The sequence below is a fragment of the Triticum urartu genome, chromosome 6 (assembly GCF_003073215.2).
Source record: "Triticum urartu cultivar G1812 chromosome 6, Tu2.1, whole genome shotgun sequence".
NCBI lineage: Eukaryota > Viridiplantae > Streptophyta > Magnoliopsida > Poales > Poaceae > Triticum > Triticum urartu.
Genome location: NC_053027.1, coordinates 102676095 through 102690361, shown reverse-complemented (window position 1 = coordinate 102690361; position 14267 = coordinate 102676095). Strand labels below are relative to the sequence as shown.

At 45.4% G+C, this 14267-nt stretch overlaps 1 protein-coding gene across 1 annotated transcript; it reads right to left on the bottom strand.

Annotated features, from left to right (window-relative positions):
- Positions 1 to 3018: 3018 nt before the first annotated feature.
- Positions 3019 to 4054, bottom strand: LOC125514003. Its single transcript, XM_048679242.1, has one exon. The coding sequence runs from the start codon at positions 3840 to 3842 to the stop codon at positions 3474 to 3476; it is 369 nt and encodes a 122-aa protein (XP_048535199.1). The 5' UTR covers positions 3843 to 4054; the 3' UTR covers positions 3019 to 3473.
- Between the last annotated feature and the right edge of the window lie 10213 nt (positions 4055 to 14267).

Genomic DNA, 14267 nt, shown 5'->3' with positions numbered 1-14267 from the left:
AGTGAAATGTGTTGCTGGTTTGGCTATGTACACCCATGAGTTTCTTTGAGATTAGTGGCTGGATCCTTTGTTTTCATGGTAAAGATAGAAATTTGGTAGCTGTGGGCTTTGTGCTGTAATCTGTTCTCCATATAAGGAAGAGTAGGAACGCAACATCTTTTGATCATGTTTACTCGCATGATCCAACAGACATGGATAACTCATTCGTTGTATTGGTGTGGCATGCAGAAACGAGGCAGGCGGTAGCGGCAGCGCAACGTCTGAGATCAGCAAACCCGAAGGCTGGGGCCCGACGATGAGGCATACTGGAGTTGGTTAAACCATGAGGTGATGTTCTTCCAAGGCTGTCAATGATCTGAGTAATAGCAGCGTTGTAGTTACAAACTGTTCTGTAACCTGTCGGTACTAACCTTTCTGGTTGTTGCTATCCTTCTAGCTTTTGTTAGGGCAAGTATATGCATGGATGCCGGTTTGCGCTTTTGCTTTTGTGCTTTGTTGTTTCGTCGGCCTTCTTTTTAAAACTGAACCTGGATGTTTGTCTTGTTGGTTTCGTCGGCCCTTTTGTTCCGAAACTTTAGTCCTTCACCCAGGATAAAAAGGTCTAATCATCGGTGGTAAATATGGCCTCGAAGGATCTCATGGTATCTTCGCAGCCGGATGTTTGCAGGCATATTGCAGATTTGTACTCTAGTAACTATTCTGCATGAATTCTACTATTCTATAGTCCGTGTAGGATCTTGAGATACATTTGACCGAGGAATGTTACCATGCACAGGGCCGATGTTGCTTTGAGATTCGTGCTATGCTTTCTGATTTTAACAAGTCTTGATTTGTTTCAGGGTGTTACATTAGTTTTTTTTATTTCAAAGTTTAACATAATATTCTGTTGTAGACCATCTGTGTACCGGAAAATCCAATCTGTAACAAATGCAATTTTATTCGTTTGTACACAACTAGACGTATTTGTTTGTGTTTATTTTGTTGGTTGAAATTATCCTCAAGGTTCAGTATGACGGTCCTGGTCCCTGTGTCTTGGTCGGGCCTTCTTGGCTAAAGGTTGGTTAAGGCGAGTTTCATGTCGTAGCGGTCGTAGGCCGGTTGGCGAGGACGGTCACGTTTGTGTATCCTTCCATGTCTTGGCTTCCCATTGCGTTGCTCGTATTCTGAATCGTGTAAAACATTGGTCGTCCACGCCAAAAGAGCAATTTCAATAAGGCGACTCATTTCGTCCGCTGCCATCCATTTGGGTCGGCATGAACATAAAAGTCGGTCCAACGCGCTGACCTAACGTTCGCTTCGTGTCCGCCTGCCGACTCATTCCTGGCCTATTTTTGAGCCGGATTTGCGTCGGCGCGGACACGAGACGGACGCACGCGCTCGCCCTTTTCTCTTCCCGGACCCGCTGGTTGATGTCACATTGACCTTTTCCTATTGAACAACACACTCTTGCCCGCCTACTTCATCACCGACGTAGCCGGCCATTTTTTTTTCGATAGATAAAGGATACATAGATAGTTCTAGTATAGACATAAAAGATCAACTACTAGCCATTTTCCGACTCCGACTCGGTAATGTCCTCCTCTGAAGTCTGAATGTAGACGTCAACATACCGCTCGTCCTCGGAATTCCAGGACGACGCTTCTCCTAGCTTCATGTGCAACTGAGAACGTTTGTCCTCCCGATAGGCGGCTCGCTCCGTCCTCCTCGCCCCCCTCTCCGTCCTTCTTTGCTTGTAGAATTGGCGCTCGTTGACGATGTCCTGCGGGAAGCGTTCACGCCACACCGTCATGGCTTTCACGTCTATCTCGGCGATGGCGAGGCGACATTGCCGCCTCCGGTTGCCACGACGTTCCTCGTCGGTGAAAAGCCGTGGGAGAGGCGCGAGATCCTGCGCCCGCTGGCTTGTCGACACGTCGGGAAAATTCATCTCTCGACGAGGCCGCCGAAGGCACCACGCCGCCGCGTCGTACGTGCGGGCCGCATCCTCTGCGATGTCGAAGGTGCCGAGACTGAGGCGTTTCTCGCCAAACCAGATCTCGGAGGAGAAGCTGCCGTAGCGGCGCTCACGGACTCTGCGAAAATCCGAAGCGCCCAGGCAGCGCATCGACATGGTGACGCAGAGACGGCGAGGCTAGTGAGGGGGGGGGGAGGGGGGGCGAGGCGAGAGGGCGGCGAACAGAGTGTGGAGGGAGCGCCTTCTTAACGCACGCCGGACGCGGCGCGCCAAAACCAGCGCGCGCTAGGCCGATTTTTCCCGCCCGGGCGATCCTTTCCCGCGCTCTGGAGCGCCAAACCCAGAGCGACGACATGGCCGATGGTATGATCTGTGGCCGCGGGCCTTTTTTTTTTTAAAATTGAGCGCGGACATGAAATGAGTCGGCGCGTCAGACGCACTGTTGACCCAAATGCAAAAGAGGGCAGATGTTGGGTGGGCGGCCGATCCAAACAAACAAAAAACGAACAAATACGCCGTCCGTTTGGATCGGCCGTCGGAGTGCTCTAATAACACTTTCTTCTCCATGAAAATGAAATGCTTCCGGGCGCTTTTAGACGTGCTCAAGCGAAGAAGAAGAAGAAGAAGCATATAGGATCTGGGAATAATAACCTGCAAGTTCCCGATGGGAACTGTCAGTGCGGTCACCGCTGCGGTACTAATCCCGACACAGCATGACGGGATTTAGACGTGCTTTTAGACGTGCTCCATCTTGCATTTTCGCGAGGAAATACTGCCGTCTGACTTGTACTACAGCATGACGAAGATTTCAGTTCATTAGCAGCAGTACAGTTCGTACTACTCCTACTCGCTAGTACTACGTCCGTCCGTTTGATTTCGGTACTACTGGCAGTTGAGTTTAGCAAGTTGAATTTGATTTGGGTACTACTGTACTGGCAGTTGAATTTAGCAAGCGATGTACTACTGTCACCCCCAAAGGCCGTCGCCAGCCCCACGGGCCTCAATCCTCATGGATCTCTGACCGATTTGAGATCCAGATGACAAATCAAGGTGGAGGGCAGTAGTCGACACAAGTCACAACATAAGCATAGTACGATCTGTAGTACAACAACGCCGGTCAGTTCTCCACCGCAGTACAACCATCGTAATAGCCTCGCACACCTCATCATACTACTACAAAAGAAAATGGTTGATGTCCCGGCCTCAAAAGCTAAAGCCATGATTCCTGCTTGCGTCTACGGAAGCTAAGCTAGCCAGATGCAACCAGACACTACTACTGGGGAAGACGAAGAGGAGGAAGAGACGCAAAGGTGCCATTGAGTGCAGCGTTGATGAACCGTCCTACTCCTCCGAGGCCGGAGCGGTTCACCGGCGCTGCACACAATGACGGCTCTGCTTTCTCCGGCGAAACAGCAAAGCAAGCCTTTTGTTACTAATCCCGACACCATTGACACAGGCATTCATCAGCTACTTATATATGCTCATGTGCCGGTGGTGACATGAAGCGGAGAGAAGGAGCTCAGTTGGGGCCCCAGCAGACGAGGTGGTGCGCCTTGCGCAGCTTCGCGTCCTCCGCGGACAAAGGCGCCGGTCGGGGAGCCGCGGCGGCCGCTGCCTCGGAGAGCGAGGCGGACAGGGCGCGGAGCCTGGGCGCGGCGGCGGCGTGGCGGTAGAGCGAGCGGAGCGGGTAGCCCCAGCGGCACAGGCCCGCCTGGTCCTTGAGCGCCTCCACGGCGCCCACGCTTGCCGCCACCACCAGCGACGGCGCCTTCCTGCTCGCCGCCGACGCCATCGCAGCCCCTAGATCCTGTTCCTCCCCTTGCTTCCTTTCTTTCTCTCTGCGTCTGCGCCGCACCTGGTTTACTTGCTCAAGTGGATGTCGTCTCATCGGCGATCTCTGCGGGGGTTGCCATTTTTATACGCGACCGGGGACGCGAAACAGGCGGCGAAAGGGAGGAGCGGCCTAAGGGAAAACAGGGAGCGGGCCGCCTGTTTTGGACGGCGCGTCCGATGAAACGGGGCGGCGGACAAGACGTGGCGCGGTACAAGAAAGTTCTCTCCGCTACACATGCTGAACGTGAAACAAATTGTTTTTTAGAATCGAAATAAATTGTTTTTAGGAACGTGAAATAATTGGTAGATTAGTGGTTACAGCTAATTTATTCTCTCATTCGCAAAAGAAAAATAATACTCTACTAATTAACTTGGTCAAACCGGGGGCTGTCAGTTCAAGTTATGTCCGTTGGCTGTAAGTCGCGAGGCCGGTCCACCGTCCTCCCTAGCCACGTCATGGTCTTTTGGTTATTTTTTTAAACATAGTACAGACGCGGATGCTTATACATACGCATATACATTTTATTTTATGAACACATATACATAATACACATAACGTATGGGCACACACACTATTTTTATGAGTATCTTCGAGAGAATAGGCCGACACATCATCTTGAGATTGTTAAAAGTTGCCACAGACGCTTTCGTAATCGACGGGAATGTCTCCTCCCATTTAACACACATCAACTGAAAGGTTGAAATAAATCCAGAAAAATGCGAACACCAATATCAAGTTTAGGACCACAAATTGGTTCCCTACATTCTATTCTCAAGTTTCCAATTCGAAAGTTGCAACTTTCAAAATGATTTACCTTTCAAAATCAAAAGCCCTTTTCTATATCTAACTATAAAGTTCTCGAGAGAACAATCGAGCCTAATACTTGATCGGAAGAAACTAGACTTACCCACTAGACTCCCATGCACCTTTTTTTTTTCACATTCAAACACTCTTTATGCCTGGTAATCATAGTAGCATCATTTATAAGAGAGCTAATAATCTCATTTGGTGGTTCTTCCATTCAACCAGAACACACAGAACTCCTAGCTAGCTTAGCTAGATCATGCACAACGCAACTTGCCTCTTTAGAAACATCATAAAAAATAACATGCGGAAATCACAAGTAACTCTCGGCGGCGCTCCGGCGTGTGCAGGCGGCGGTGGTCTCTGTGCGTGGTCGACGGCTTCGTCTCTGACCCGGACGGCGCGGGGGATGGAGGTGGCCCGGCGTGGCCGGCGATCTGGATGCGGTGGTGTCGGCGGCTTGCTGATCTGCCGGTGCTCCAGGGTTCTGCCTGGTGGTGCTGGTGGTAACGGCGGCCTGTGCACGAGAGTTGGGTCCCTTCGAACTGATCTGGGTGAAAACTTGCCTTCGGCGTCTGCTAAGGCCGGCGGTGGCAGCGCTATCTGCGTCGTTCCCTTCTTGAAGGCATCGCCGTGGAGAAATTCAAGGCCACTCTCTGCTACCTCCAGGGGAAACCCTAGATCGGATGATCGGATGACGGCGGCGCTCTGATGTCGTTCCTCCCTTGGGGGCGTCATTCTTGGAGGGTACACACGTGATCGAGTGACCAGAGCACGGATTCTTTGATGGAGCAGTGATTCACCCTACACACTGATGGCGACGGATCTTGACGGCGTGGCGCAGTGCAAATTCGGAGTTCGCTGTGGGAGGATGGACTTGCGCAGGAGGACGACGATGTCGGACGTCGTGGTGGCGTCGATGGCAGAGAGACCTGGCACGGTACATGCAACAGTACAACTCTAAAGATGGATTGATAGCATGTGGCTGCGGCGGCCTCATACCCGGCAGGCGTCCTGGTTGAGGAGTGCGCCGGACTGGTAGGTGCCCCATACTGATAACCCACAAGTATAGGGGATCGCAACAGTTTTCGATAAGTAAGAGTGTCGAACCTAACGAGGAGCTAAAGGTAGAACAAATATTCCCTCAAGTTCTATCGACCAGCGATACAACTCTACGCACGCTTGACGTTCGCTTTACCTAGAACAAGTATGAAACTAGAAGTATTTTGTAGATGTTGTTGGATAGGTTTGCAAGATACTCCCTCCATTCCAAAATATAGTTCGCCCACGCTTCCCAGGTCCAACTTTGACCGTAAATTTAACCAACGAGACCAACTACGGCGGAAGAAAAAATTATATAATTGAAAACTTCTTTCGAATACGAATTCACTGATATAATTTTTGCTCCCATCGTAATCGGTCTTGGTAGTTAAATTTACGGTCAAAGTTGAAGCACGTGGATAGAGAAAGCACTACATTGTGGAATGGAGGGAGTAATAAAGAGTACGTAAATAAAAAGTAGGGTCTGTTTAGATAAAGAAACAATAAAGTAAATATAGCGAGTGTGGAAAAGTGATGGTAGGAGTTGCGAAATTGTCCGTAAGCAATTGACTACTGTACTAGACCGATAGCAAGTATTATGTGGGTGAGGCCACTGCTAGCATGTCATCGCTGACTTGGAATTCTATGCACTTATGATTGGAACTATTAGCAAACATCCGCAACTACTAATGTTCATTAGGGTAAAACCCAACCATAGCATTAAGATATATTGGTCCCCCTTCAATCCCGTATGCATCAATTTCTATGCTAGGTTGAAGCTTCTGTCACTCTTGCCTTCCAATATATAGTCCTATCAACTAACCCTAGGGTGTGATCAACACGCGCAATCATATGATGGGCACCAAAGGACAGCAACATAACCACAAGAAAATTAAATCAATCATAGCAATTCATCAACCATCGATAGGACAACGAAAATCTACTCACACATCATAGGATGGCAACACATCATTGGATAATAATATGAAGCATAAAGCACCATGTTCAAGTAGAGGGTACAGCGGGTTGCGGGAGAGTGGACCGCTGTAGATAGAGGGGGGAAGGTGATGAAGATGTTGGTGAAGATGGCGGAGGTGTTGGTGTAGATCGCGGTGATGATGATGGCCCCCGGTGGCACTCCGGTGCCACCGGAAGCGAGGGGGAGAGAGCCCCCCTCCTTCTTCTTCTTCCTTGACCTCCTCCCTAGATGAGAGAAGGATTTCCCCTCTGGTCCATGGCCTCCATGGCAAGGGAGGGGCGAGAGCCCCTCCGAGATTGGATCTGTCTCTCTGTCTCTCTCTGTTTCTGCGTTTTGTTCTGTCTCTGTTTCACCGTTTCGTGTATATATGGATATCCGTAACTCCGATTGGCCTGAAACCTTCGCCATGATTTTTTTCTCCGAAAATTAGCTTTCTTGCGACAAAAGAAGAGCGTCAACCTCCTTACGGGTGGCTCACGAGGGTAGGGGCGCGCCCAGGGGGCAGGCGTGCCCCCCTGCCTCGTGGCCACCTCGGGCACCGTCTCGCGTGGATTTTTCTTCCAGAATTTTCCAAATATTCCAAAAAGTATCTCCGTCCGTTTTTATCCCGTTTGGACTCCGTTTGATATGGATATTCTGCGAAACCAAAAACATGCAACAGACAGGAACTGGCACTAGGCACTGGATCAATATGTTAGTCCCAAAAATAGTATAAAAAGTTACCAAAAGTATATGGAAGTTGTAGAATATTGACATGAAACAATCAAAAATTATAGATATGACGGAGACGTGTCAGCATCCCCAAGCTTAATTCCTACTCGTCCTCGAGTAGGTAAATGATAAAAAAAATAATTTTTGATGTGGAATGCTACCTAGCATAATCTTGATCACATATCTAATCATGGCATGAATATTAAGATACGAGTGATTCAAAGCAATAGTCTATCATTTGACATAAAAACAATAATACTTCAAGCCTACTAATAAAGCAATCATGTCTTTTTAAAATAACATGGCCAAAGAAAGTTATCCCTATAAAATCATATAGTCTGGCTATGCTCCATCTTCTTCACACAAAATACTCACATCATGCACAAACCCGATAACAAGCCAAGCAATTGTTTCATACTTTTGACGTTCTCAAACATTTTCAACTTTCACGCAATACATGAGCGTGAGCCATGGACATAGCACTATAGGTGGAATAGAATATGATGGTGGAGAAGACAAGAAGGAGAAGATAGTCTCACATCAACTAGGTGTATCAACGGGCTATGGTGATGCCCATCAATAGATATCAATGTGAGTGAGTAGGGATTGCCATGCAACGGATGCACTAGAGCTATAAGTATATGAAAGCTCTAACTGAAACTAAGTGGGTGTGCATCCAACTTGCTTGCTCATGAAGACCTAGGGCATTTGAGGAAGCCCATCGTTGGAATATACAAGCCAAGTTCTATAATGAAAATTCCCACTAGTATATGAAAGTGATAACTCAAGAGACTCTCTATATGAAGAACATGGTGCTACTTTGAAGCACAAGTGTGGTAAAAGGATAGTAACATTTCACCTTCTCTCTTTTTCTCTCATTATTTTTCTCCTTTTTTGTAGGCTTCTTTGGCCTCTCTTTTTCTTTTTTTGGGCTTCTTTGGCCACTTTTATTTTGATGACCTCACATGGGACAATGCTCTAATAATGATGATCATCACACTTTTATTTACTTACAACTCAATATTACAACTCGATATCTAGAACAAAGATATGACTCTATATGAATGCCTTCGGCGGTGTATCGGGATGTGCAATGATCTAGTGTAGCAATGGCATCAAAAAACGGACATGCCATGAAAACATCATGCTAGCTATCTTACGATCATGCAAAGCAATATGGCAATGAATGCTCAAGTCATGTATATGATGATGATGAAAGTTGCATGGCAATATATATCGGAATGGCTATGGAAATGCCATAATAGGTAGGTATGGTGGCTGTTTTGAGGAAGGTATATGGTGGGTTTATGGTACCGGCGAAAATTGCGCGGCACTAGAGAGGCTAGCAATGATGGAAGGGTGAGAGTGCGTATAATCCATGGACTCAACATTAGTCATAAAGAACTCACATACTTATTGCAAAAATCTATTGGTCATCGAAACAAAGTACTACACGCATGCTCCTAGGGGGATAGATTGGTAGAAAAAAACCATCGCTCGTCCCCGACCGCCACTCATAAGGAAGACAATCAATAAATACCTCATGCTCCAACTTCGTTACATAACGGTTCACCATACGTGCATGCTACGGGAATCACAAACCTCAACACAAGTATTTCTACTAATCCACAACTACCCACTAGCATGACTCTAATATCACCATCTTTATATCGCAAAACTATTGCAAGGAATCAAACACATCATATTCAGTGATCTACAAGTTTTATGTAGGGTTTTATGACTAACCATGTGAATGACCAGTTCCTGTCATCTCTCTAAATAAATATAAGTGAAGCAAGAGAGTTTAATTCTTTCTACAAAAGATATGCCCACACTCTAACAAATATAAGTGAAGCAAAAGAGAATTCTACAAATGGCGGTTTTCTATGTAAAGAGAAACAGGCAATCCAAACTTCAAATGATATAAGTGAAGCACATGAAGCATTCTATAAAGCCATAGTCAAAAGATATAAGTGAAGTGCATAGAGCATTCTATAAATTAACCAAGGACTATCTCATACCAGCATGGTGCATAAAATAAAAATGAAAACTAAATGCAAAAGACGCTCCAAGATTGCACATATCACATGAACGAAACGAATCCGAAAACATACCGATACTTGTTGAAGAAAGAGGGGATGCCTTCCGGGGCATCCCCAAGCTTAGACGGTTGAGTCTCCATGAATATTTACTTGGAGTGCCTCGGGCATCCCCAAGATTGAGCTCTTGCCTCTCTTCCTTCTTCTCACATCGAGACCTTCTCGATCATCGAACACTTCATCCACACAAAACTTCAACAGAAAACTCGGTAAGATCCGTTAGTATAATAAAGCAAATCACTACTTTAAGTACTATTGCAAACCAATTCATATTTTATTTTTGCATTGTGTCTACTGTAATATAACTTTTCATGGCTTAATCCACTAATATAAATTGACAGTTTCATCAAAATAAGCAAACTATGCATCAAAAACAGAATCTGTCTAAAACAGAACAGTCTGTAATAATCTGAACATTCACCATACTTCTGACACTTGAAAAATTATACCAAAATTAGGAAAAATAAACAATTTTTATAGGAAGACAGTGCAAAAAGAATCAGAACTATTTGACGTTCCAACTAAAAATAAAATCACGCACTACAGCCAAAGTTTTTATCCTGCACCGCACAAACCATCAAGCAAATGTAAACATCCTAAAGGCAAACCTTGGCACATTATTTTTGTAATACAATGAAATTGTACAAGGGGATAATTATTTTTATTGAAAAGTTTCTGTAATCAAGATTCACAAAGTTTCCGTGAGCATGAACAAAGTTCAAGGCTAGCTCCCACTTTAACAATGCTTGTCTTTCTCACTTTCGCTTTCCTTTTTGAAAACGTTTTGGGTTCTCCTCTTTATTTTTGTTGTTTTTAAACTATATAAAAGCACTCAACAGAAATAAATGACTCTCTAAAACTTCCGGGTTGTCTCCCTGGCAGCGCTTTCTTTAAAGCCATTAAGCTAGGCATAAAGTGTTCAAGTAATGGATCCACCCGGATCCCAAGGTATATCAAAGCCTATTTTAATTAACAATGATTTGTAATTTAGTGGTGAGCACAAGGTAACATATATCGTGTAATGACGAAGTCTAACTCTCTTCCTATGCATCGGCATGTCATAAAAGAACAATTCATGCACACAAAGTAAAGGCCAACGCATAGTATAAACAGTTTCTTGCAATTTTACCATATTGGAAACATAGAGAGGTGGAGATATAGTTCCTCTCTCATAATAATTGCAAGTAGGAGCAGCAAGCACATGCATATTATATTCATCAAAATCATCATGTGCAATGGTAAAAGGCAACCCATTAATGTAATCCTTAATAAGTGCAAACTTCTCCGATATAGTGTAGTCAGGAGAATTCAAAAAGATAATAGGACTATCATGCGTGGGTGCAATAGCAACAATTTTATGTTTAACATAAGGAACTATAGCAAGTTCATCTCCATAAGCATAATTCATATTGGCATCTTGGCTACAAGCATATCAAGCATCATCAAAAAGAGATATTTCAAAAGAATCGACGGGATCATATCAATTATCATAATATTCATCCTTCGGTAAGCATGAAGGGGAATTAAACAATATATGAGTTGAAGAGTTACTCTCATTAGGAGGTGGGCACGGGTGATCAATCCGCTCTTCCTCATTTTGTTCTCCGCTCTCCTCCTCATCTTTTTCATCCAATGAGCTCACAGTTTCATCAACTTCTTCTTCCATAGATTCCTGCAAAATATTAGTCTCTTCTTGGACAGCGGAGACTTTCTCAATAAGTGCATTAATATCGTAATTGTATTCATAATTCTCATAACAATATTTAAGGATAGCTAAATTTTCAGGTCTATAAACCGAATCATCAAAATCTTCAAACTCTTTAAACATAGATTCAATTTCATAAGCACCCATAAAAGCAACAAATTCTTCTATTTGTTTCACATCATAGTAATCATATATACCTCTAGCATAAGAAGCTAAGGTTTTATTATCATTAAATTTGCATAAAAAGGGAAGGTGTGGAGCCTTCATATTAGAGCAACAAGTATAATCATATCTCAAGCATAGTTGCCTAGCATACCAATTCAATATATGAATTTGATCCCATATTAGTTTCCCTTTTTGTGTCAAGCGGTAATCCCTAAAGTATTCACGTTGATCCAACATTACTCCCATTACATAATTGAATGGGGTTTTCTCAGGATTATTAAAGTAGTACATAATATTTTTCACATAACCAGCATCGAGGGTTTTAGGAGGTTTCCCATCTCCATGAGCAGAAAGTACACCTAATTTTTTTGGTATTTCGTATTCCATATCCATAACTAAAGATAAAGGACAACTAAGAACAGCAAATAAAAATTACTTAGTGATAAAGCAAACAAGCACACACGAGAATATTCACCCCACACTATTGCTCCCCGGCAACGGCGCCAGAAAAATGTCTTCATAACCCACAACTATAGAGGATCGCAACAGTTTTCGATAAGTAAGAGTGTCGAACCCAACGAGGAGCTAAAGGTAGAACAAATATCCTCTCAAGTTCTATCTACCAGCGATACAACTCTACGCACGCTTGACGTTCGCTTTACCTAGAACAAGTATGAAACTAGAAATACTTTGTAGGTGTTGTTGGATAGGTTTGCAAGATAATAAAGTGTACGTAAATGAAAAGTAGGGGCTGTTTAGATAAAGAAACAATAAAGTAAATATAACGAGTGTGGAAAAGTGGTGGTAGGAGTTGCAAAATTGTCCCTAAGCAATTGACTACTTTACTAGACCGATAGCAAGTATTATGTGGGAGAGGCCACTGCTAGCATGTCATCCCTGACTTGGAATTCTATGCACTTATGATTGGAACTATTAGCAAGCATCCGCAACTACTAATGTTCATTAAGGTAAAACCCAACCATAGCATTAAGATATATTGGTCCCCCTTCAATCCCGTATGCATCAATTTCTATGCTAGGTTGAAGCTTCTGTCACTCTTGCCCTCCAATACATAGTCCTATCATCATACAACTAACCCTAGGGTGTGATCAACACGCGCAATCATATGATGGGCACCAAAGGACAACAACATAACCACAAGCAAATTAAATCAATCATAGCAATTCATCAACCATCGATAGGACAACGAAAATCTACTCACACATCATAGGATGGCAACACATCATTGGATAATAATATGAAGCATAAAGCACCATGTTCAAGTAGAGGGTACAGCGGGTTGCGGGAGAGTGGACCGTTGTAGATAGAGGGGGGAAGGTGATGGAGATGTTGGTGAAGATGGCGGAGGTGTTGGTGTAGATCGCGGTGATGACGATGGCCCCTGGTGGCACTCCGGTGCCACCGGAAGCGAGGGGGAGAGAGCCCCCCCTTCTTCTTCTTCCTTGACCTCCTCCCTAGATGGGAGAAGGGTTTCCCCTCTGTTCCATGGTCTCCATGGCAAGGGAGGGGCGAGAGCCCCTCCGAGATTGGATCTGTCTCTCTGTCTCTCTCTGTTTCTGCGTTCTGTTCTGTCTCTGTTTCACCGTTTCGTGTATATATATGGAGATCCGTAACTCCGATTGGCCTAAAACCTTCGCCGTGATTTTTTTTCCGAAAATTAGCTTTCTTGCGGCAAAAGAAGAGCGTCAACCGCCTTACGGGTGGCTCACGAGGGTAGGGGGCGCGCCCCCTGCCTCGTGGCTGTTGGGGAACGTAGTAATTTCAAAAAATTTCCTACGCACACGCAAGATCATGGTGATGCATAGCAACGAGAGGGGAGAGTGTGATCTACGTACCCTTGTAGACCGACAGCGGAAGCGTTATGACAACGCGGTTGATGTAGTCGTACGTCTTCACGGCCCGACCGATCAAGCACCGAAACTACGGCACCTCCGAGTTCTAGCACATGTTCAGCTCGATGACGATCCCCGGACTCCGATCCAGCAAAGTGTCGGGGAAGAGTTCCGTCAGCACGACGGCGTGGTGACGATCTTGATGTTCAACTGTCGCAGGGCTTCGGCTAAGCACCACTACAATATTTTCGAGGACTATGGTGGAAGGGGGCACCGCACACGGCTAAGAGAACGATCTTAGAGATCAACTTGTGTGTCTAGGGGTGCCCCCTGCCCCCGTATATAAAGGAGCCAAGGGGGGGTGCGGCCGGCCCTAGGAGGAGGCGCATAGGAGGAGTCCTACTCCTACCGGGAGTAGGACTCCCCTTCCTTTCCCTAGTTGGATTAGGACTTGGGGGGAAGGAGGAGAGGGAAGAAAGGAAAAGGGGGGGCGCCGCCCCCTCCTTGTCCAATTCGGACTTGGGGGGGAGGGGTGCGCGGCAACCCCTAGGCCTCCTCTCCTCTTTCTCCACTAGGCCCATTAAGGCCCATTAGGTTACTGGGGGGTTCCGGTAACCTCCCGGTACTCCGGTAAAATGCCGATTTCACCCGGAACACTTCCGATGTCCAAACATAGGCTTCCATATATCAATCTTTATGTCTCGACCATTTCGAGACTCCTCGTCATGTCCGTGATCACATCCGGGACTCCGAACTAACTTTGGTACATCAAAACTCATAAACTCATAATATAACTGTCATCGAAACCTTAAGCATGCGGACCCTACGGGTTCGAGAACAATGTAGACATGACCGAGACACATCTCCGGTCAATAATCAATAGCGGAACCTGGATGCTCATATTGGCTCCCACATATTCTACGAAGATCTTTATCGGTCAGACCGCACAACAACATACGTTGTTCCCTTTGTCATCGGTATGTTACTTGCCCGAGATTCGATCGTCGGTATCTCAATACCTAGTTCAATCTCGTTACCGGCAAGTCTCTTTACTCATTTTGTAATACATCATCTCGCAACTAACTCATTAGTTGCAATGCTTGCAAGGCTTATGTGATGTGC